Genomic DNA, 25,438 nt, shown 5'->3' on the forward strand with positions numbered 1-25,438 from the left:
GTTTTGTAATTTTAAAACTTTTAAATTGGAATTTTAATTTTCCAGCATTACTTCCTATACAGACTTAGGGATTTTATGCATAGCACTCTCTGCATTTCTTGGCAGCAGCCTGGGGAAAAGCAATGTGGAAATCATGCTCTGAGCTGTCTTGAACTACAACAATCTATTTTTATTTATGATGACATGGCCATCTGTCACGCAGCTTTTTTCAGTGAGGCAAGAAAGGACTGGCAGCTTACTCATCATCTGCCAAATGAAAGGTAGGGAGAGCTCCTGCCTGCTCAACGCTCCCTTTACACCAGTTCCTTTCCCAAACCAATGCACTGGTAGCAGTAGGGCTGAAACAGGGAACAAAGGAACATGGAGCAGTGCCAGTTTTCTCAAGTAAGAGTTGGTTATAAAACACAGGTAACAACTGTTGCAAGTTTTTAAACCCAGTTTGTAGCAACTGTAAACTTAAAAAAAATTGAAATCCACCTTGCAACCAAACAGAATCAAAATTATCTAATCACAATTTCTGAAATAATTTCTACAGAAATAACAAGACGATAGTTCAGCAAGAGTGTAAAGTACACTTTCAGTCATCATTGATTTTGACCTTCCTGCTCCAAATGCACATATGAACATTTTCATCTCCATTTTTCATTTATCAAGGCAAAGCTAGTTCCAAGACAAAACAGACATTAATAATGAAAGGGAAGAAAAAACCTTTTCCAGTTATCTCAAAAACTTAGTCCTTTCATGACTTGCAGAAAAATTTGTACAAGGAAACTGAATCCTATAGCCAAGTGAACTCCAGTTTCCCCTATTTTTTTTAATATGTAAAATTTTGTTTCTGTGCCTGTCTAGAACTATTCTATGAGTGAGCATAAGGGAGACCTTGGAACAGCCTGTATTAAACTGTAAAATGAGAAAGCAATAGCATGTTTAACATGTGAACTAGAAAAATCTAAATGATGAAAAATTGAGTACAGAGTACTTGTTACCGATTAGTAGCCACAAAGCTTGGAAGAGCACAGCAGTTTTCAAATAAAGCAGAGATGTATAATGTGGTATAACTGAGGTATGGCAGAGAACAATCTTCTTTCTGTCTCTCATTCTGCAGGTTTGTATTTCAGTGACAAGTAAAAACTCCTGAATTCCCAATCCAAAACCCCTGAGAGCCCTGAAGTGCACCAGTTCTTCCTAAGGCCATCTACACTGTAGTAGAACACAGCACCAAAGACACTGACCAAGCCAGCTATGATGGACTCTGCTCAATGTATGAAGAGCACTCAGAAATAGCTCCATTAGCTCCTTCATTCGCTGTCAATACCCCCAGTTCCCAGAACCAACCATCCCAGTGCCAAACAGCTGCTGGGGCATCTAGGGTCCAACCCAGCTGGTCTGGAACCAGCATCATTTCATGGCACTGCATGAAGCCATTTCACTGAACCAAACAGGATGGGTCCAGAAGGAAAAAGGCAGTAACACACTGACACCAGCTACCTTCCTTAAACTTATTACCTCAACATGTCAAAAAAAATACTTTCAGCGTGGTAACTGATGTAATGTGTTTGCAATATGACAAATATTAATACAACCGTATTTTTCAAAGAGCTTTTATTTGCTTCCTTTCTTGAATATACATAACATACACAGCACATAGTTTTTATGTTGGTGCATTGTTCAAACATGAGATCTCAGTTCAATTACAAAACTCAGAGATCCTCTTTGCTTTGAACCAGGAGGTTAACTTCCTATTCCCATGAAAAGCCAACACAGATAAGAATCGAATCCCTCTAACACTTCTGAAGGCAGAGTATTAAAACCTAGCTCAGAAATACATAATTTCATAGTATGGAAAATATATTACCTTTACAAGAAAGAGTTTTATAAGAATTCCTTCAAAAAAGTAAACATTCATGTAAGCCCCCACTCTGCCAATCTCCCAAAATCAACTGCAGTCAAAGACCACAATGGCTACCTGCGCCTTCTGGACACACGACCATTTCAGAAGAGCACCATAAGAGCAAAACTGTCCATCAATCCTTTAGCTGTCATAAATATACCTACTTTGTAATTAAAAATACAGGAATCTCACATTTCTCAGTTACAGTTTGTCAGCTTGAATTATATATAAGCATATAAAGCCATATAGGACCCTCTAGCACAGAAAATCCACAAAGCCCTTACTGTCCATTGTAAGCAAAGTCAGATAAACTATTTTCAGAAAACACATTTTACCTGACATAAAAAAATTCTAGCTTGGCAACAATTCTGGTAAAAAACAGGAAAAAAGCAAACCAAATTTAAAAGTAGGATATGTAAAACCTGTGTCAAGCAGACCCTTCTAAAGTACATCTCTCCAATGACAAGACTCAATGACCTCACAGAAAGAAGAGTAGAATGGTGTACAGGAATTGTTCAGCACTGCAAACAATAGCACTCATGTGCTTCACCTCATTCTCATGAAATCACAGGTTTTAATAATTCACATAATTTATCTAGATTTTAAAAACCCAAGATACTAAACATTAAATGATTACAGATTAGTTTTTAAATTCTGTTCCCAATCCTAACATGTATATTAAAATATACTATTGAGGCACTGCTGAAAAATCCAAGCAGGGTGTGATTGTCTTACACATAACTATAAACATTCAAGAAATGGTTGGTCTATTTTGTGTTCAAAATGTCAATGTTCCCACAAAAGTGAAAAGTCTTCATGATTTGCTTTGCTGTATTCTAGAAATGTTAATTTACAGTCAGTGTTATCGTACAAAACTAGAACTGCCTCTTTCAGAGCCATACAGTCTTCACATGCACTGTAACCTACAGTCACACATCATTTCCAGCTGTGCTGGAAATTTTCTATTATTCTTTATCTGACTTTTCTATTAAAAATAAACAGGCTGGATTTTCATTTTAAAAAGCCCATCTTCTCCCACAACTTGAAAAACAAGTATCAAAAAAAGAACAAACGGCAAAAATAGAAGAAAGAAACACATTGTGCTAGTTCTGAAGCTCTAACACCTGACAGCCACAGACAGTCTGAGGAACATTTAAAAAACTCCTATACACAAATTTTATATACACACCAAGATTAAGATTAGTGTATCTGTTTTTGCATTCACTTTGACCACTTGGGCACCGAGCTGCAACTCACACAAACACATTTTAAATGTATTTTTGTGCAATAATCTTGCCTATATGATCTGACAACAGAATTAGGTCAACGCTTTCACCTATGGGTATTTAAAAGCACACACCTTTTGTTTAAAACTTAGATCTCAGTTTCTTGGATAAAACATAGCATATTTGGAAGTTCGAAAGCCGAGCAGGTCTCTCATTTCATTGCGGAACTTGGACAAGTCCTGCCGCAGTTCATTGAGGTTCTCCACAGTGGCCTGATCCGTACTCTGCATCTTCTGTCTCATGGAAGTCAAGTAACGGTGGACTAAGCAGCACATCACCTTTTGGTAATTCTCATCTCTCTTCTGCTTCAGATTTCTCCATTCCTTTAAACAAACATAACATATTTACTATGGAAGTGGTTTGTGAGCCCTAAAGGCTGTATACAATTCTACAGAGAAGAAACATGAACAAAGTAACAAAGCTATTTTTTAGATACAACCTGATGTATACAAATATACAACACATATAAATTGTCCAAAAAATCCACATTAAACCTTCTGTAGCAGCAAACCTGAAAATTTTTATCTACCTGGCTTGGTAATTGTTCTGAGCAATCAAGACTTCCATAACTCTGAATGTCTCTCAGTGCAAATTCTATAAAGTGCTTGAATTTGTTTATTTAGCGCTATTTTTTCATCAGCAAGAAGATGCAAAATTAGTATGCAAAATTGCAGGGTACAAAAAATGTTTATAAAATAAACAAACAAAAAATCCCTTCCCTAACAATGACAGGCTTCAGTGATCTTTTTTGGTTATTTATTCTGACACTTCTGTAATATGTTTAAAACCAATTACCTTCTCCAAAGAATATTCTAACCTCACCGTTTTTGAGATTAGCACATACTTCCTTGAGGTTTCTGTGTGTTTTCATTCAATCAAAGCATTTTTTTTCAGACTATTTCTGGGGGAATTGGGAGTTGGAGGGAAGTGGGTTGAAATTTCCAAACCAGAAAGTTAATAAAACCTTACTTAAGTAGAAATAAGTAAGAGTTATTTATCTTGAATGCAACACCCATAATTCTGCAGTTCCTATTTCTCTTAGTAGCATTCACCTTCTGACAGGCAGCTCCATGCAGCAATCTGTGTTTTCATTTCAGTAAGCAGCACCTTTCCTGCTGCAGAGCTCAGGGCTTGCCCAATCATTCCTCACCTTGAGGCTGTTCTGACGTTTCACTTTGCCACTTGATGTATGAGAGCAGATCCATTTACTGAGACTGTTGAAAAGGTAACAAATGGTCTTGGGAGAGGGTATAACGTTAAAAGGTGGGGGGAGCGTGCATTTATCATCAAAGTAGCTAAGCCAAAGCTTGGCACGAGCAAACTTCCATTCCTTATCTTCATGATTCTAAAACATCAGAAACATTAACAGAGAAAAGAAACAGAAATATTAATAGGTTATTTTCTAAGTTTAATTTGCTCATACCTGAAAAACTGACCATTATTTAATTTTGGTTATATAGCATTTTAATAGATAGATTACATAGGTTTGCTTGAATATTCTAATATTAAATACTTAAAACAAGTACATCTTTCTTCAATTCCTAGTATAACAATCTGAAGGTATAGATCCATACCCAGATCAAATGCCAAAGCACCACACATATCAAAATCAGCATTTGAACAGCCATTGTATCAAGAAAGTCATCAATTACCAGAGGGCCAAAGCCCTACACATATTCAACATGGAAATTACCATTTTTTTTAAATCAAAGCAAATAAAGAGTTCTTATTTGAAGGAAAAATATGAGTTCACAGACAGAGCTCATCCATGAGGTCTATAGACCATGAGTTTACACACCATAGGAAGAAATTAGTGTAAAATCCAAAGATACAGGTAATTGGTAATTAATCAGTCACCACTTACTGCTATCAGCTGAAAACTTTTGTGGAGCATTGCCACAAGGAGTTTTGTTAATACTATCACAACCACCACGTTGTAGGTCCCAACAATAACAGCACCCACAAAAGACTGTAATTCTTCACCGTAGCTAAAACGTGTCACAAAGATTGCAACATGTGCCAGGGAGAATATGTACCAGAAGAGAGCAAAACATGTACCAATAAACCTACAGAAACAAGGGAAAAATCTGGTTAGGCAAACCTAACACCAGAAGTGTTTAACATAAATTCAAGATCAGTGAAAAAATTCAGTATTTCAGTTCTGTTTAATTACCAGGGATTAAAGGCTAAAACAATACAGTTATTTTAAGATCTCAGACTCACGAATGGAATGTGTCATTGCTCTGCTGTTCACAGAAAATGCCCGCACAGTCCTTTTCTTCATTTACAGTAAATCCTTTATCATAAAGTTGGGTCAATCCAATTGTGAATGAGAACAAGACAAGAAGAAACATGCCCAGAAATTTTCCAAAATCTTGTAGCATCTGCCCCATTGAAATCTGTGAAATAGATTTATTTCTAATTTTAGTAAAACATGTAGTTATTTCTATTTGTATTGTCTCCTTCAACCTTTGAGCAACAAAAAATCTATTCACATTTTAAATATTTAAACAAGACCTTAAGGTCGGGAGATGAGCTTGTACTGTTTTTCAGAGAAAAATTCTAGATATTAAAAAGAATATGTAAGTAATTTTAACATCACCTGGAAAATTAATGTCCTCCAAGTAACCATAAGCAATCGTATGTACACCTTGGTACTTATTTGCAATACCAATGGTAGTAAGGAACTCAGAGGTCAACAGACAAAAGCAGTAAATTAAATGGATTTGAACATAAATGCCATCATAGAAAGTTAAGAAAACACTTAGAAGAACACTGAATTAATCAAAACATTTGGAATAATTTATCACTAATTTAAAAAAAAGTTCTATACAAAAGTCCATCTTCAGAATGCAAAATTAGCTCACTGTACATTTTATGTAAGATTTTAAATAAACACGTGTGTAGACACATAGAAATTGAAGGATAAAGCATACAAGGTATGACAGTAAATTTGGATCTTTAGTTTCCAATTCGAAATGTCCTATACAGAACTTTGCAACATTAGAAAAACAGCACCTTTAAAAAAACCCAATCATATGCTTGTGATTTTTTTCCAACACAGGAAAGACCTTGATTTGCTTTTGACGTAAGCCCAAATTTTTACACAGACACAGCATAAACTATTTATATAATTTAATTAGTCTTTTTACAGACTTCTTCAGAACAATGTACCATTATAAAGAATGCAAATATATGTAATGTGGGATTGGGTGGATCTAATCTATATAAATGAATGTGTGGAAAGCCCAGTCCTATATGAATCAAAATCTGTACCAACTCACAGTCCAGAACTGTGACACAATTGCCAGATTTTGCAAGTACAGCTTCACTGGGAGATGAATTCCTGCTCCCTCCTTTGCTGCTGGAAACTCACCAAGTACCTCCTGTAGCACAGCACACTCAAGAGTCTGTACAGTTTGTAATGGCCATGGAGACTCTGCAGCTGTGGGCAGAGCTCTGCACCAATTCTGTGCACGTTTGCTCAGAGGATCACTGTACTCCCCATCAAACTGTTTCATCACATCCAACCCTTTAATGAGAAAACCCAACCCAAATCCCTACAACAAAAGATTTTCCCTTTAACACATGGTTCCTATCAAGAGAGAGACAAAGTAGATGAAATAGGAATGCACAAGAAGTGCAAAATGCCCAAAACTATTTTGTTTGGAAGAGAGTGTAACAACCCATCACAAATGCCAGCTGCTTTCTTCATAAATTGATGCTTTCCCTCTCTAAGTATTTACAACTTCTAGGCACTTGAAATCTAATTCTCTCATCTAGGGAAGTACTATTCTACCTTCTGTTAATAATAAAATCCACCCCACACAGCCAACTTACAAATCTGGATTATTACAGGTTTTATTAGCCTATGAGTCAAGTAACTGAAGGCTTAAAAATAACTCTAAGAACAAAGAGAACACAGTAGCTGCCTTCCCCTGCCCCCCACTGTTGGGTTTCCATCCCATATTTGATTACCACCATCTGAACTTTGTGACCTACTTTCAGAAAATACTGTAAGAGTTGTTGCACCAGCCCTACTGGCCAGCAGTAATAACGTAAGCTCCTGTGTGCCTCTGAATGGGGTCACTGTTGACTGTTTTTATTTACTTGGAAAATTTCACAACACAGCCTCCTAATAAAAAACTTGTGAAAGATCTAGTACATAAATAAACATGCACATTAAACAGTGCATCTCTTTAAAACGTGGACTTCAGTGTTTAATCAATTTGTACAACCCTAATGCTTAATGCAACATCAAGACTTCAGTATTTTTTTCAAAGTGTGCAAGTACATTTCCATTTAAAATGTGTAACAGAAAATTAGATAATTAAAACGTGGGAGGTTTTACTGTCATCATTAGTAGAAGGCTCCAACAAATACCAAGTAAGAAGAAACCTGTTCTCCCTTCTTATAACTGCCAATAAATAGGTGAGTATTTCAATACTCTGGACAGATTTATATTTTTCAAACAAAAGCAATTTGCACAACTCAAGGTGCGACTTTAATGAGATCACAGACATAAACAGAAAGGCTTTTGATTACTCTTCCTGGCTACACCCTTATTCATCAATCTCTTTAGAAATAAGAAGCTAAGGCAATTATTTGTATAAAACTTTGCAGGAAGAACCTAATCCTTATACTTTCCAAACTGTGGGAACTTAGCTGGTATGTTATGCTTAGAACAGATGAAAACAAAAAAGACAGTATAGGTACAGCTATCATGGAAAAATACCCTAACTGAACTACACAAAGTCTTTCACTCTTTCTTACCTTTTCCCATCTGAATCAGTATGTTCTACACAAGAGATTAATTTAAAAAAATCAAACTTCAATGCAGTATCACTTCTTTCTACTTTTCACTTTCTTACTTTAACGTTTTTTCCTATTTTCAATAAGACTCTTGATAGCAAATGATGTTTAGTATTTTTTCAAACCGTAATGATATTCACCTGGAGTGGTCCCAGAATGGAGCTGGTTGTGTACATGAAGAAGAGACGCAGGTAACTAAGAACATTGGCAAAGGCAAAAAGCCCTTCTGCCACTAGGGTAGGATGGAATGCATCCCAGTCCTTCCTTTCAGCATAATCATGAAACTGCAACAAAAAAAAAGACAAGTTGAGATCACTAACATTATAAATACAGAAATGTACCCATACACCTCTCTCTACTTCTACTTCCAAAACAGGCAAGAGCATAAAATAAAGTAACATGTCACTCATAGGCATCATACCTCTTTCAGACAAAGGCATTTCAAAAGCCATTCCAGAGGGAGCCAGAATTTAGAGAATTTAAATTGAACACCTAACTCTGTCACTCACTTGTTCAAACCGTTTATTCTCTGCTCTGCCTTCACTTCTACTCTGTTTTGCACGGTCTATTGAAACGGGGACTTGGGAACTTTATTATACAAACATGTGCATTGCCTTGTATAACAGGCTTCAGTCAAAAACAATATTGAGATGCTACAAAGAAAAAAGCTACAAGCTACAAAGACGCTACAAAGTACACGTGCAATTGCAACGTGGTGACAGCTGATCTTAAAGTGTTGGAAAGACTTATGACTTGGGGGTCCTTCAAGAGATTTTATGAATGGCTACAGAGAATGGGAGTCACAAGTTAACTGCTGTTTGATGTATTATCCACTAAGTACTACTATTCAACTTATTCAGGGAATATCCACAGATTCCTAACTTTTGGTTTGGCTGAGAACATTCAGCATTTATATTACCAGCTTCTGCTGTCTCAAAACGGACATTTAAAAACCAGGAACTCCGAGCTGCTTTATAATAACAAGCAAAAGTCTGCTGCACAAAGATGGCAAGAAATAGGGGTAAGTATTTTGCTGCACACTACAATTGCATGCAAAAAAATCCTTCTGCTACAGAGACTCTTCCTTTATTTCTTACAGCTTTGGGGCCTATAATGGACCCAAGATGCAAACTGAACATTTTTACTTGGTTTTCCATATGATTTATAAACTACAAAAATAAATTTGGACATATAAAAGGGGAAAATCCCCCATTATATGCCTATTGTATAGGACAGGAGTCCTGCATGTTCAAAAAGGTTACACTTTATATTGGCTACAATGGGTCTTATCTCAGCAAAGAAACTACTACTAGAGACATGCTGGTTGCAAAGCAAAAGGCTGGGAAAGCAGCCCAATGTGGCATTCTCCCTCTGTTTTTTTCCAAGAAATGGAGCCTTCCTTTCCAAACAATTACCAGCCTCTGAATCAATGCTAGGATAGGAAAATGAGCCAAACACCAAATTGAGAAGAAATGAAGCAGTTTATTTTCCTTCAAATGCCAGACAGCTGTCAACTTGCAATTTTTAAGACACAATAATGGTGCTACTGCACTGGCTTGGATTTTGCTGTAATATTCACATTCATTTGGTCTGGCAGTTTGCCATGTGCTGTGTGGTTAACAACACATGCAACAGAATGGCAATGATCATTTTCAAAACTCATATTTTCAATCAAATCCAGATGGTTTTTCATAGAGACAAGACAAGGCTTCTCTATGGTCGCAGGACTTTTATCCTTACTACCAAAGAAAACTGAACCAAGCAAAAACCAGTTAAAATCCATCACTTATGACATTTGAGTATATGTAATCAAAAGCTAAATAAAACTTTCTGTAACAAAAATGCACTAGGCCATCCAAACATATAGACTACTATTAGCTTTCTGCATAGTACTGAATGGAGTCAGGCAGGCTCAAATGCCTAATCTGATGAGATCTATTTCCCTGAACAAAAATCAAGCCATTTGGAAGACCAGCCAGCTCTTGCAAGGAAGACAGTAGCTCTGTTTGGTGTTTCCACGTACTCAGACATGTCCTGATGTGTTTTCTAACTCCCATTTGCCTGATCAACGGCGCTTTGAAGAATAAGGTGCAACAGGACCCGAGGTGCCACCTCCATGGCCTGTCCCACACAGAGCATTTCAGTCCAAACCCACACTGCACCCCATCCCAGGCTGTTACTGATGTTGTAACTGCACCACAACTCCCTACTTCTAGCACACCACGTGGAACACATCTGCAGGTGATTTGCAGCAATGTACTAAAACCACACCTGCTCAGCCCCAGAGCAGCTTTGGTCTATGAAGATTGTGCTCACCTTGTTATGGGCAACGACTTTGAGGGCAAAAGTTGCCAAATAAAGGGAATTCATGACAAAACTAAGCTGATTGCGGGACTCTTCTAAAAAATCTTCTAAACCATCATACCAGAGCCTCTTAACATCTGACCACACCATTCCTGCAGGGAAAAAATAAAACCCAGGGAAGTGAAGCCATTGCACTGAACAGGTATTGCTTTACATATGATCACCATGTGTTTTACACTGAATTTGTTACAGAATCAGTAAAAGGAAATAGAGAAGAAGATTATATTTACACACATAAGAACTGGAGTTCTGTTGCTTTATTTTCCCATGGAAGACATCTGTATTCATGATTTTGAAAGTCCATCCAGAACAACACAAAACTTGTTACTAGCCCAAAGTGTAACAAATTCTGCTGTGGCCATTTTGACATTGATTTTTAGGGAGTATTTTAAGGGGATTGTGGAATACAATAATGTAAGTGAATCCTTGTTACTTGATTATTTTCATTTCAGTTGATTTTGCAGAATATTTTCTAAATATCTTCTTAATCAACTTAGACTATTTTCAAGGAATCAGTATAATGTCATTACAAAATAAGCATTTGAGCTATAAATGCAATTACTATTTAAAAACTTGACATTCAATAATGTGAAAAATAACCCCATTTTAATGACTGTGTTTGCTTAGATATAATTTTTACATCCTACTTGAAATCCACATTACAATATTACATGCAGAAAAAGATATATTTCTATAGCCTTTAATTAAAATTACCAAGATCACCTAATGACACACTTTGTCAGCAGACTTGATGGAACAGAAGAATTTATAAAATTATAATATTTAATTTCAAAGCAAAGAAGGAATCTGACTTGTACTCAAAATTTGATGTTTTCAAGTTTCTTTTAAGACCTGCCTGTGTTTGTGTGGGGGATACTACATACTTCCAAAATCTGCAAGAACTGCTCAACAGTTTTGATACAGCCCAACTGTGAAAGGAATCACTATTACACAAAAATCCTCTCACCCTAAAATATCAAATAAATCACACTCAGAATTACTTAAATAAGAACGGTGTTATTTTTTTACCATATCACTGCTTTTTACAAGCCAAATTAAACAAATTATACATATCTAATTACCTTACATTAAGAAAGAGAAATTTTAATGTAAAAACAATCGCATGCCAGACAACCAAAAACAAAGTAGAAGTTAAGAACCTTCAACCAAAAGTTCTTGAGAATGCAACAAAAATAGTACCTGTGCTCCCTCTGCTGCATCAACCAGAAGTGACATGCAGCCTTTCTGGTACAGCTATGATAACTGGTGACAACGACATAGCAAACTATAACATGGGAAAATAATACTTGTTTTTGTGTTTTGAAACAAGCATGAGGTAAATGCACACATCCAATCTGTCTGTAAGATGGAGCATGCATACATAAACACACATACCATATACTTCTATCTTTAAACCACATCCCAATTGTGCAGCAAGTCTAAATTTTGTTATTTACTACTTTTCCAACCAAGCATTATAGAACTGGTCATGAAAGACTGAGTTATTACTTATTGCTGCTGTACCACTAAACTGGCATTTTTAAATATATCTAGCAACTGTCATCCAATCCACTCAAATCATACCTACCAATAAGCCATATTATCAGAAGATAGTCTATTCTCTCAAGGGCTGGTCCCATTGTATTCTTCTTATTCTCATTGTAGACAAGCGAGTACAAATTAAGTAATAACAGAAATGTGAAATATGAAGCTCCATGGATAATAAACTTCATAAAAGGAGTGTGAATTATTCGACCTACTCGAGATTTAGGAGCTAACAAGTAACAGAGGGACAGAACTGGCCAGAAAATGCCAACCATCAGAACAGTCAGGATCTTCTTGCAGGTGTGCTTGCGGCGATAGCCGGCCATCTGCCCAAACCACACTGTGTTGAGAAACTGCTGGCAGTTGGACTGGGCAACAAACTGGGGGGAAAGAGGGGGAGAAACAAACAAGGAATCACTCTCAGGTTTCTTCACACACATTACTAAGTTGCATCATTAAAATTAATTTTGTAACTATATGTATACCACACAAAAAAGTTGTTATTTTCTAAGCCCTCTAGTAAAAGAAGCTATGCTCAAACCCAGAGGAACACTGAAATACTTCAGTGTGCTTGATGAATGCAGGCCAGAAATGTGTAATTCTGGTTGCAGGGCATTCCACCAGAGCTACAGCTTATGACTTTGAAATGCTATGTATTTCAACAGTTTCACAAACAGTTTAAGCCTAGACACGTAGAACAGACAGAGTTACATAACTCCTTTTGCAAATACTAACTAAAAATGGATTTTGCATGAAAAGGAAAATTCCACTCTGTCCTTGGTCCTTGTACTAGAATCCCGCAAATATCCATTTGCGTTCCAGCACAGAAAACTAGAAGGGACAAGAATTGTAATTTATGAAGGGACAAAAATTACAATAACCTACTGCATGGAGGAAGTTGCATGTTGATGGCATAAAAAGTGCTGCTACTCTGGAACAGAGGGGCTATTCAGTTATACCAGCACAGGTCCAACCTAATTACTGAACAGCACAGGCAAGGCCTGAGACAAAGCTGAACAATTAATGACCAGTGAGAAGATGATAAATCATGTTTGGCACCTAAGGATCCATGCCTCTCTAGGCAAGGATTTAATGAGGAACTGAATAAATAATTACCACTACCAGAGCTGTTCATAAAAAAGCAGCAGCCTATTTTCAAAACAGAAAATACTACATTCATCTCCACAGTAAACACTGAAGAATCCCTCAATATCTTAAACATTCCTGTTTCACATACTGATACCTGTATATTACCATCTCTTCTATAACCAACTCCTGCAAATTTCTTTCCACTTCTGTATCCAGAGGCAGAACAACAAAGTAATTAATTACTAACAAAATACAATATGGGAAGTCTATTGAGTCACTGCAAAAACAAACCTCTTTTTGATTATACTTGATTGCAAGTTTTAGGCGACTTAAGTTCATCCTCTCCTCCAACAATCCTCGCTTGTCTACGTGTTCATCACTGGAGGTGTGATTCAGAATCACTTCCAGCTCCCGGGAATTCCGTGCTTGAGCAAGTAAATCTTTAGCAAAGGTTTTGCACTGCTGAGCGAGCTCCTCATAATCATTTCTGAAACACAGAGAAGCAGTATGTACTATTACACTGGTCCTGGATTTTCCATTCAATCACAAACTAGCCATTTTTGGCTGGGATTGTATGTTATGTTGAGACAAATGAAAAGAAACCACTCCAGAAGTCCTATGTCAAGGTCCAAGCATTCCTAAGACAACTCTGAGTAGTTTTCACCATGTAACATACAAACAATTCCATTTCTGTTTAGCTTGCAAGATCACTAGAGAAAATCTGGCACACACACTTCCAGTATACAAATTCTTATGTCATGAGTTCCATACACAGAGTAAAAGCTTAGAGTTATTTCCAGGACATGAGAAAGTGTATTTGTCACAAAATATGGCACTGGTAAGTAATCACTTGGACTTTCCAACTGGACCTGAAATAGTTCAGGGTTTTGCTTTATTTCTGTCACCTGAAAACTAAAGTCTATTCATTAAGTATTATGTATTATTGTATTAATCACATGAAACCACATTTCCTTGTCTCACCTTGCGCACAGTCCATTTTAATGCCACGTTGTATCACAAAAATGCAACAATTGAACTCTTACTAAGAAAGGCAGCTAAAATGCAGAAAATTCACATTTTTAGAAAATTCATGTATTTAAGAAAGTAGAATTTCACCTTATATAAACACTTGCTTTCACATTCTTGGAAAGCTTTTGTGCCGGTATGTTACAAAATGGTAAAAATCTGCATTGTTTAAACATGAAATTACACCGAGCATTTGTTCATCATATAGAGCATTTTCAGCATGAAGTCTTCTACACACATATGCATATTTTAAATATGTACACACATATACGCTCTTCAAAGTCTTATAATGCGCAAAATTAAGAAACAATACCCAAACCAACTCCCAACAGGAGTCAGGTCAGTATAAACAAGGTATTGCATATTTCTATCCTGATACAGAAAAAAATTGCAGAGTACTAATGAGATATTGATATGATTAATAGGTGTATAATTTCCAAGTAAGTCAGCATTTAGCATAATTTTTGTTTATTTTTGCAGAGTAGAGCTGAAATTTGAGCTGTTGGTGCAACTACACACGTTCAAGTGTCTAAACCTAAAAGGATTTAAAGTAATTAAACTGTCGAAATTACTACTAAGGAGGCATAAATTATATAATGTAATTTATTATGTCAGTTTAAACACTCCACTTAGACAAAATGAAGAATAAACCTTTTCTAATGCAAACGTATTTCTACACCTGTAATAACATAAAAATATTAAAACTGATTTGTGTTACCTGAACTCAACCTCAACAAGGCTTAATTCTTTCAAATCTGCACTAAGTTCAAAAGCTCTTAGGATTGGATCCTCCTCTGTCAACATTATTAAGGCAGGACTGGCCAAACACCGATAAATGTCAAGACGAAACCTGTGACAAAAGAACAGCAAACAAAACAAAGATGTTTAATCTCATTAGCAGCTTCAAACCAGAACCTGTTCCAAACGTTTGCCTAAAATGGCCAGATGAAAGACAAAACAATTTGGTTTTTTAAAATCAGACACTACAAGCATTAACTGCATTATGTCCTGAAAGATACATGACATATTTAGAACCCTTAAGTATCCAAAATCGGCCAAACTGGTTCCCTCTTCTTTTCCTCACTACTTCCACTGTTATCAGTACATCAGCGGAAGTTCTAGAATTCAATTAAGAGCTGCTACCTCAAATATTTCTATTGTTTTCTGCTTTGGATACCCTGACATCTTTTCTCATTCTGAAGTTAATGATATGGGGAATAGAACAGATACCAGAATGTATCTGTGGCCTGTGGTAGGCTCAATACCAAAACTCAAATAACTTTTGAGAAGAATTTTATTTGCATAGTCCCTATGTCCCCAAGCCAAAGGCAGCTAGAATGTCTGAGGCACACCTGCTAGAAAGGAAAGGCACACAGTGACTGTGCACAGTGACTAAAAGTATAAAGCCAACATGGAAAAAAGCCACTGCCTCCCACCAGCCTTTTCAGGCACACGCCATGCCCAAGAACTATCACCTCTCACCATAAGAGCTACAAGATATTAAAGGAATCCACTCATAAACTTCACCTTAAAAAGAAAAAGGAAACACACTGAATATGACCCAGGTAATGCCAGAGAATGAAGAATCTTTTTTTATGGTTCATGACTGAAAAGTGTTACCTGGAATGTCGCAGACTATCTTTTTTGTTCTTGGCAGTGCAGAGTGTGCACTCACAGCCCACAGCATGAGGTTTGGGTAATGATATGTCTTGCTTCAACAGCATAGTGAGAATTTCATAGTTGTTACGATGAGCAGCTAAAATTACTGGTGCCACATCCATGGTTGTTGAGTACTCTGGGTTCTGAATGCGTTCCATTAATTTCTGGAAAAAAATGTAGGAAGTATCTAAATATTTTACCTACAGTTCTACTACATGTAAGGGGGTCTTTGACTGTTCAATCGAGAATTTCTCCTTCAAAAGACTTGCCAGTGTTTCATAAGGTGAACAGAAAGAAAAATATGTAACAACATTCAAACACCTGTCAGATAAATACTAAAAAACAGTAACAGATCCAGCTACTTTTCTGCTTTATTTACACAGAAATATTGCCTATTTTTCCAATACACACAAGATATCAGAAATTGTTATTTTGCTCTACTTTGTGAAAAAAATATTCTATTTACTACTAAAGTGCAGAAAAACATCCTGAATGCGCAGAAAATATTCCTTCCCTGCCTCCACTTTTTGTTTTCAGAAGTTTCCGGTACTAAAGCATTGACAAGGCAAGCTTTAACTGCTTAATTTCAACGTGAAGGTCTGATGTTTATAGACTTGCTCTGAAAATCTATGAAGCTTCAATACATGAATAAACACTTTATAAGTCAAGGCTGCTAATTACCTTGCAAACAGACTATTAGAAAAATTCATAACCACTAGGTTTTTTCTCTTCTGAACTAGGCACGTGTTTGGCAGGTATAAAGTCAATGGATTCCTTAGGTGATAAAGCAAAATCATGTGTGTCATCTTTCAAGACAAAAAAGGTTATAAAAATAATCCCTGGTGTCCAGATTTGATCACCTTACAGAAGCAGAATTTAAGAACACTGTTTTAAACACTACAGATACTCAAAAAAGCAATAGCCTTCATAGCCCCAACCAAAAATCAAGGAGTAACAACACTTAACCACAATGGTTGGCCTGGAGGATCGTTTAGGTCGGTGATTAAGTAGAATGTCAACAGCTCCCACCACTTCGGAGTCAATAGCCACCAAAAGCGCATCCGAGGACTACAAGGAAAACAAATCATATGTGAAAATAGCAGTAACTTAACCAGCAGGAAGAGACAAACTCAAGCCAAATTGCATTTTTAAAATACACTTTTAAAATTTAATTTTAAAGTACTAAAATGCTGTTCTGTATTATCACCAGGCATATGATCAGGATAAAAATTCAGGTTGCCATTGCAGGAGTTCACACAGCATTAGTGACAATTTGCATCGCTGCACCAACAGAAGAGGAATCAATTGAATAAATTACTTTCCAGCAAAGATGATGCAGAAGACTTAAAAAATTAAGTTTAAAGACACAGTTTACCAGGTCTATTAGACAGATTAAAAGCAAGTGCTAATATAACACAGCTCAGGCATATGGGATACTTCAGCCTTGCATTTGTAATTCTGGGGTACAGCTAGGAAAATAATCTTTTTCCATCTTGGCTGGTAACCAACCACTTCTGCACCTTCTATTACACTGAGATAAGCAGCTTTTCATTTTCCCTACAAATGATATTATTCTTCTTGATTCATTTCCAAAAATTTGGATTTTTACTTAAAAAAATAAAAGAAAAAGACACAGCTTTTATTACTGCCACTAATTCAGGTACAGAAAAGCTTGTGGTTGTTATTCATGCCCAATATCAAACAATGTAACAAGAGATGCTACTTTTCCCTATCTTACATATTTACTCCAGAATAGCTTCACTTCTCTAAGCAGCAGAGATGTGCTGCATACATGTAAGGGAGTCTTGTTGGTAGGAAACTGCTCTGCCATCAAGCACAGATCAAGTCTAACAAGTAAGCACCACAGAAATATATGTTTGCCTTAACATCAACTAATATAATGTGAAATTTCTGTGTCACCATTTAAAAAGTTAATATACTCTACAGCCAAAAGGATTTTTGCATTTTACACTTTTTAAATATAAGGCACTCAAACTATGTACTTTTTTTCTTGAGGATAATACATGCATTATATCAGCAGCAGGAGCAACATTTAAAATAAAACTCAATGTTACTTATACACTTGCCATGTCAATAAAATTCCACTAGAAAAGTAAACTTGTGACAAGAAGCCACTTTCACAATTGGTTTTTCAAATTTACTGGAAATTTACTGGCTAAAAGGCAGACTGCATTTATGTCCAAATTCTGACAGATTAATGAAGAAAACATATGACTACACTGAACATTTTTAAAAACGTGTGTTGGATACCTGGCAGCCATAATCCAAAAGCAGCTGTAGTATGTCCAAGTTTTCATTTTCAATCGTTATAGTAACAGCATTTCGTCCAAGCACATCCACACAATTTATGTTCATTTCACCTGAGCTGTTTTCCTCTAAGAGTTTCTTAACCATGTAATAGTCACCTGCAGAAGTAAGGCAGGGGTAATATCACTTCACATTATAAAGCAATGATAGCATGTGATCATTTTAAGTACCAGCTACCATCAAACAAGACACTATTCCACAACAGCATGACAACAGCAACTGAGTGTATCAGACAAGTAAGAAGTCAAGGTAGATAAGCATTCTCTCATCAGAGAGAAAACTAAATATATTTCAGGAAATCTCTCTTCAGGAACGCACTGGACACGTACTTCAATCCACCCCTTTAGTTTAGTCCTAAAAACAAACACACACAAAAGCACGGGTGCTTTCCAAAACTGTCTCTAGGGTAACAAATTAATTTACAACACAGAAGACCACGACCAAGACAGATCTCAGTGTAGAATACTTAAAAAAGTATATGTAGAATACAGTAAAGCACAGACCAAGAGTACTGAAGCAGCTGTTATACAGTCAAGTGGGTTTTGTTACTTTTTTGTTTGCAGCTTTTTAGCTCTCTGAACCTCCGTTTATAGCTAAAGAGAGAAAGCCACGGCTTCCTCCGATGTTGAGGACAGACTCACGGGCTGTGCAGATGCAAGGCACCTCACCACCGAGGGTCCCAGAGCAAACTGCTGAGCTCGCTGGCAAACGCCAGTGCAGAACAGCCCTGCGGCTGCGAGCGAACCTGAACTCGGGCGAGCACCAGCAACCACCGCGGTTCCGGCAGCCCTGCTTATGGACCAAGCACGCATTAAAAGCATTATCATTATCATTAAAAGCATACCCTGGAATCCAACGTTTCAGACCTTTTCAGATCAGTTTGATTTAAGGCCACGTTCCGACTCAAAAGTAACTAAATACAGGCTTAAAGCAAGCAGCGTATTTTAGAAAGACAAATCTCTTCCCATCCGCCAACAGTGGTGCAAATCGCAGCATACTGGTCTCGCTTATCCTGGGGATATCTAGATAAGCGCCAATTTTACAGCAGCTCTCTATTCAGAGACCCTTTTAACAGCGAACACCACCCAGATTCCTCCGATACAAACCGAACGCCCTCACGAACGCGGAGCAACCGGCCCCGCGCCTCTCGTCCCGCTCAGGGGCCAGCGGGAGGGGCGGGCCCGAACCCCGCGGTGCCCCATGGCAGCCGCAGGCGGGACCGCACCACGGGCCAGAGGAGGCAGCGTAGGGCTGGCACCCGGCCACGGCTCCGGCCCTCGGAGCGAGCGGCCGAGACCTCGAGGGGGGCCGGGCCGGGCCGGGCCGCGGGGCGGGTACCTTTGTCGCAGGCCAGCAGGAAAAGCTTCTCGTCCAGCGTCGTCTCCTCCTTCACCTGCCGCACATCCTTCAGCGCCAGCAGCTTGTTGGGCGAGGCCGAGGCGGACGGGTCCGCGCTCTGGTACAGGGCGGCCATGGCTCCGCCAGGCCCATGCGGACCCGGGCGGGGCGGTGTGGCGGCACCGCCGCTGCCCTGGGCACCGCCGGAGAGCGGGGCAGCGGCCCCGGCCGAGTCACGCCTGGCGGGCGGGCAGGGCAGGGCAGGGCCGGGCGGGGCTGGCAAGGCAGGGCAGGGCCGGGCCGGGCCGGGCGGCCGCTCCCCCGCCGCAGTGCGCAGGCTCCGGCCCCGCCGCCGGGGCAGCGCAGGCGGGCGGAGCGCGGGGGCCGCGGACCGAAGGCGCCTCCGCTGCTCCGAGCGCGGCCCTGCCCCTCCCCGCAGCCGGGCAGGGGCCTGTGAGGGAGAACGCGCTGCAGCAGCTCCTGCGCGGCACCAGGACTGTGTCTGCCCTTAGATCTCTTTTCTCCCAACTGCTACAGTAACCACGGCCCTGCTCTTCACAGCATCAGAGGGTTGCCCATGAAAATTTCCTCAAAGCAACTCTGAAGTAATTCTGGACAGTTACAGCAATAGTTTATAAAACAGGAAATAGGGGCCTTTATGGAGTAAGGTATCAAGTGTCTGAGAGGTAAATACAGTACTTGAGGATTCTATAATTTAGTAAGAGATCATTTATTCTTACAGTTAGTCTCCATTTAGCCTCTCCTGAATGAGGATTTGGACTGAGTGTCACTAGAACTCAAATCCTGTACAAAGCTCTGTCATCATCTTGGACGGGGAAAAGAAACCAAGTAAATCAAGTCTTGCCCCAACAGTGCAAACCAGCAAATAGGCTTCAAATCCAAGAACTTAATTCCCTTCAGTCTCTGTTATCCCATTATATAATAGAAACTGCATGGATGCATCCCGTAGTATTGCTGTATTGGTGCAAGACAGTGAAGATGTCAAACTCAGTCCAACTGCTTGCTCATCAGGATTCTCCTGTTCTGCCACACTTAGGACTGGCTTCAGGACCTGAGAGAAAGTAGAAGCTTCATACTTAAAAAAAAAGTCTTTAATTTTGATTCAGTTTTTGTATTGTTTGGCTTTTGGTACCAACTTCATTAAACGTACAGCTCCAGCTTGATAAGTGAAAATTTACAGCTGATGAAAAAGGAGTACAAACAGTTACTTTAAAATTACTAAGAAAAAAATACAGATTTCATCTTATCCAGACAATGCACCGGTCTTTCTACATCAAACCTCTGCACACATGATACACATTTTAGAAAAATCAAAGGAATGATACATAAGGAAATGCAATACAGTAATGAGAAATTCCATAGTGGACTAGCCAGCTCTTTATTGTTTTCTTAATACAGTATTTTATGAAAAGGTTAAAAAAACTCAACCAACAGCTGTTTAGTCCAACCGCAAAACTTAGCACATATGCAGACCTAATAATGACAGGACATTTCTGCTTTCTATTGCTGTTTTTTTCATACAACATGGTTTGTAAAAGTTTCTGCTAAGTAACAGAACAAAACTACTACAAATTCCCACAAAAAGGTTTCATCAGTTTAATCAGTATTCATTAGTTACCAGACATTATCACAGGCCTTTACTTGCTCTGAAGTCAATGACAAGACTCTCATTGGCTCCAACAAGAGTTAAGCTCTCCAAGAATAAGGCAAGGATGATAATTTCTGTGCAGTCTGGAGTCCAACCCAACAGGACTGGAATGCACCTTGAGACTTGTATGACTACACATAAGTAAGACCCACAAAAATCAAACAGTGTTTCATAATTGGTCCTGAAACAACATATGTAAAACAATGCAGGTTCTCACAGTGCTATGGAAACTAATACAAATGAAGCTTGATTCATATGGGTTTTTCCAAGCAGTACAAATCTATGATGTTAATTTGTTAATGAACACATTCTGAAAATGGTATTAGCCATAAATAATTCATGTGTTATGAAACTGAAGAAAATTAACTAATACAAACACATGATTAAAAGATAATTGGTATTTGTGCATACAATTTTTCTCATACTAAGTTTCAGAACTCTGTAAACTGCGAGGCATTCATTGTGCTTAACATGGCAGAAAGTTATTTGTCTGCATTATTTTATTCTGTTCAGTCCTCTTCCCATCAAACATGCAAAAACTGTCATCACCATTTTTGGCTTCACCTCAACCAGATCATCTGGGAGAGCATAAATACGAGCACCGATTTTTCGAGCAACTGAAATGGCATACCTTGGAAAACAAGAGAAAACAAATACTGTTATTTTTCTGGCTTCTACCCAATATGTCAAAATTCACAACAACCAAACCAGATTTTAATAGCAGAATATGCCTGTTTAATAGTACTTAGGCTCTACTAGAAAATGGACATTATTGTGATGAAAGCATGTACTGGCAGATGTTTTACTACTGCTTATCAAAGCATTTATTTTGGTCAAAAACAGTATGAGGTATGGCAAACTATTAAGACACCAATTACAGTGCAGTGGTGGTGGGTCATATCTGCTGTGAATTTGACTTCATATTTTAGATACACTAGAAAAATAAATAATATTAGAACTTATATTCTATCAAAAATTTGATATTAGTGTTATCTTTCTCCTAACAAATCAATAAATCATGCATTTCCTGCATTTCAGGAAAACATGAAGCATTCATTTAATACTTACTTGGCATTATTCAATTTGTCTTGGTAAGAAAGGTCTTCTCTCTTGACCATTTCTGGACGAACTGCTTTTGGTGCAATGGCATCTATTAAATCTAGGACAGGTAAGCTAGTGCTAATTGATCTGTCCTAAAAGAAAAAGACTCAGGATTAGTTTAAGGAATCTGCTTTAATTATTCCAACTTCAAAATGCAAAAAACCCTACAGCACATCTTGCATGCATACTGAAAGACAGAAGCCTGTTTTCTTACTTCATAGTGTGAAGGTTCTCCTCACTCTTTATGAATTCTAATGTTCTTTTCTACAATCAGTACTATAATGTTCACTGTGCTGGTATCATTATTGCACAAATGGTTTAAATTTATTTCATCAAACTTCTCTCCTTAAGCCCTAAGGAAGGAAGGGAATTTTGACACAAGTTCAAGGGCCAGACTTTTAAGACAACAAAAGATCCTTCCAGGCCCCCATACATACATTTTTCTTGTTTTCTTGCCACATAACTATTTTCTCCAGTAGTTAATGGCTCACTCTTTCTGTAATATTTCAACTCAGATGGTATTCTGAGCTAGTGTGAGCAGTCTGTGTTTCATATTTAATACAGAGAGATTCTTAAAAGGGCAATTGCTGTTGCTGCAATCATCCCATCCCAGCTGTCCGGGCAGAGCAGGAGCTGCTGGTGCCAAAGCAAGCACAGGCAGTGCCCGTGGGGCTGCAGTGGCTGAGCACAGCCACGGGGCACAGCTGCCTTTGTCACCAGGTCAGAACTAGGACTGCCAATTCAGGGGAGTCCCACAGAGCCACCACTAATTATACATCTAAAATTACTAATAAAATTCTGCTTCAAGGCATTACATGTATGGAGTCCCCAAGACCATAAGACACACCTTTATAATTTTTACTGTTTGAACTAATGGCAGTACAATAGAATTTGGCTTTCTTAGTCCACAGTGAAATATAAGGCACTTCTGCATTCTCTATGGTCTGCTTGCCATAGTATCCCAAAACCTAAACAGTGAAAGGCAATATTTATGTAAATGTTGTAAAAAATTAGTAGTAAAATTAGTAGTAAAAAAATGAATACTGAATAGTGTCACTTTGCATCAGTACCTCCTTATCTTTATTGGTCAACCATCAGTTGAATTATCTTAAAAACACCATTTGAATGGCCTTAAAAACACAACCAATGTACCCCCAAAGACACTGGCATACCAGATTCTTGTCATACTTTCAGCCTCTTTAATACCACCATTATAACAATTTTAGTAGAAATAAGAGAAGCAACATCTCATAAGAAAATGAAGGCTCAAATTACTCTCTAAAGTGAAAATTAAATATTTTTACTTATTTTTTTATTAATAATGATTACCTAATTAAAATTCATAACATAGTGAACTCTCAAATATTTAACTGGCTAGGTTCTCCTGTTTTGAATCACAGACATAACTGTCTCAGGTTATAAAATGAACCTGTACAAAAATGTTACATTTGTGTGCAATTATTAATCAGCCATGGCAAGAGATTCACACAGAATAACACACCTGACGCACATATGGCTTCTTTCATTTTGAACACTGAAATAACGTGGAAGGAAAGCTTCCTTTATCAGTGTGCTCCTTCATGCTGAACGGGAACAGCTCCTGTTTTCCCCGGCCTGCTGCACATCAGCAGTGCCAAGGACGACACAAGGTGTCGCTGGCTACCCTGGGCTCCCTCTCCCGGCTCTGTCACAAGTGACAACATCCTTTTAACCAGCTCCTAGGAGAAGTGATCATCTGCCCCCGGCATTTCCAAAATGGTTTTTCTGGCTTGTACAAGCATGAGAGTGCCTATATTCAAAAACCTGGAAAATATATGACATGCCAGGCCCAAAGACTGGTAATTTCAGACAGAAGACCCTTTGAAAGTTTAAAGTTATTTTTCTTTTCTTTGTTTTGGGCTTTTTGTTTTGTATTTTACTGCAGCTACTATAAATTCTTTTATTTTTCAATATATTTGAAAAATACTTTGGAAGATTCAAAGACTGTCAGAAGTATTTCCATAAACAATTTTGCTAGTCGATGGGAGACCTGCTGTTAAAACCAAATCATTAACAGATCAGGTTAAAAATCCCAAATCTTATTATATGTGGAAAGAAAAGTAAATAAAATTAATTACCTTGAAACTTATAATTGAAGTTTTCTTATTTGCTTTTGCAAGTGTCTGATTCACCCACTTAATAATAATTTCATCATTTACTTTTTCGCCCTCTCCAAGGTCAGATAGTACATTCAAAGTATACCTTCAATAAAGGCAAGAGCTCAAGTTAAAATGAGTGGTGGAACTCAACTTTTCTTGCAAAGCTAGAGCAAAGGTAAAATATTACTTCATCACAGTAACAATGCTAAGTACTCTTCATAAGGTACCCTTACCTTACAAACTATGTAGTACTTGAAATGACTTTTTCAGTGGTTACTGAATAAAATAACAAAATTATATCCCAAACCTCATAATATTCATGGTAACATCTTCATGCATTTCTTTTACTCAGTACATCATAATAAATTATACTTTCTAAGTTTAAATGACTCCCTACCATCCTAGTAGGGAAAAAAATTGAATCACAGTAGTCTGAGAACAAAAACCACTAAGTGATAGGTCTAAGAAAACTAATTAGAGGAAAACATTTGCAATAAAATACTCCTTAATCAAATCACTTTATAATATTTTTTTCTCACTCAATACAGTAGCAAGATTTTGATTTGATGATACTTATGGTATCTATAGCTGTAATGGCCTACAATTTTTTACCCTTTTAACTTCTATAGTGTATGTATCATCACTGCCTTGGGTTTTACAAATATTTAAATCACTCTCTACTTACAGAAAGATACATGGAATCAACATGAAATAAGGTGTGGTCTTTTTACTTGCTGCAGGATCTATAATTTTAGTCACAGTTTCTAGTTTATAAGGTTTTAATTGTCACTATAAATTGTGGTTTCAATTACTGCACAGTATGTAAAATTACAAAACACATATACAATTTTATCTTTGAGAACAGGGACTTTTAGAGATTGCTCTCTACAATACCAGTTGGGTGACCTGAACACTACCCTTAATTTGCCTTGATTTACAGACACACATGCACAGACACATTTATACACATCCATCATACACTGCCTAACTTACCTTCTCATCAGCTGCCACACCAAAGCCAAGGTCAGAGTTGGATTACCTTCATTTAGATCGTGTCCAGCAATACCAACCAGCGAGAATTTGGCTTTTGTCTTCCCAAGTTCTACTGCATAATTGCAATTCTCAATCTAAAAATACATTTTGTGTGCAAATAATGAAAACATATTAATAGTTCTGCAATACAGACCATAAT

General features: G+C 37.7%; 2 protein-coding genes across 5 annotated transcripts in view; both read right to left on the reverse strand.

Moving 5' to 3' along the window:
• Positions 1-1,587: 1,587 nt before the first annotated feature.
• On the reverse strand, positions 1,588-19,696 carry TRPC1 (transient receptor potential cation channel subfamily C member 1). 2 transcript variants are annotated; one of them, XM_030954502.1, is made up of 13 exons: positions 19,339-19,696; positions 17,944-18,098; positions 16,639-16,740; positions 15,634-15,836; positions 14,732-14,863; positions 13,279-13,474; positions 11,942-12,278; positions 10,306-10,445; positions 8,130-8,273; positions 5,401-5,576; positions 5,042-5,243; positions 4,328-4,522; positions 1,588-3,500 (listed from the first exon to the last, which is right to left on the reverse strand). In XM_030954502.1, the coding sequence occupies exons 1-13, from the start codon at positions 19,472-19,474 to the stop codon at positions 3,273-3,275; spliced, it is 2,346 nt and encodes a 781-aa protein (XP_030810362.1). In that variant the 5' UTR covers positions 19,475-19,696; the 3' UTR covers positions 1,588-3,272. The 2 variants fall into 2 exon arrangements, with proteins under 2 accessions (XP_030810362.1, XP_030810363.1); XM_030954503.1 differs by having other exon boundaries at positions 3,368-3,500; positions 4,230-4,522.
• Positions 19,697-20,090: 394 nt separating this feature from the next.
• The window catches only part of PLS1 (plastin 1), a 40,693-nt gene continuing 35,345 nt past the window's right edge, over positions 20,091-25,438 (reverse strand). For all 3 annotated transcript variants that reach the window (XM_030954361.1, XM_030954362.1, XM_030954363.1), the window contains exons 13-16: positions 25,240-25,373; positions 24,226-24,349; positions 22,076-22,200; positions 20,091-21,638 (exon numbers count right to left, since the gene is read on the reverse strand). In XM_030954361.1, coding sequence (XP_030810221.1) covers positions 21,503-21,638; positions 22,076-22,200; positions 24,226-24,349; positions 25,240-25,373 — 519 coding nt within the window. In that variant the 3' untranslated portion in view covers positions 20,091-21,502. The remainder of the gene's footprint in view (positions 21,639-22,075; positions 22,201-24,225; positions 24,350-25,239; positions 25,374-25,438) is intronic.

This window comes from Camarhynchus parvulus, chromosome 9 (genome assembly GCF_901933205.1).
Source record: "Camarhynchus parvulus chromosome 9, STF_HiC, whole genome shotgun sequence".
Taxonomy (NCBI): Eukaryota; Metazoa; Chordata; class Aves; order Passeriformes; family Thraupidae; genus Camarhynchus; species Camarhynchus parvulus.

Excerpts from the sequence above, each read along its gene's own strand:
- TRPC1 (XM_030954502.1), bottom strand. The coding sequence starts at position 19,474 with ATGGCCGCCCTGTACCAGAGCGCGGACCCGTCCGCCTCGGCCTCGCCC. Across the intron at positions 13,475-14,731 it reads CTTGTTGAGGTTGAGTTCAG|AAATGATTATGAGGAGCTCG; the intron begins GTAACACAAATC and ends TCTGTGTTTCAG. Across the intron at positions 8,274-10,305 it reads AAGTCGTTGCCCATAACAAG|TTTCATGATTATGCTGAAAG; the intron begins GTGAGCACAATC and ends TTTTTGTTGCAG.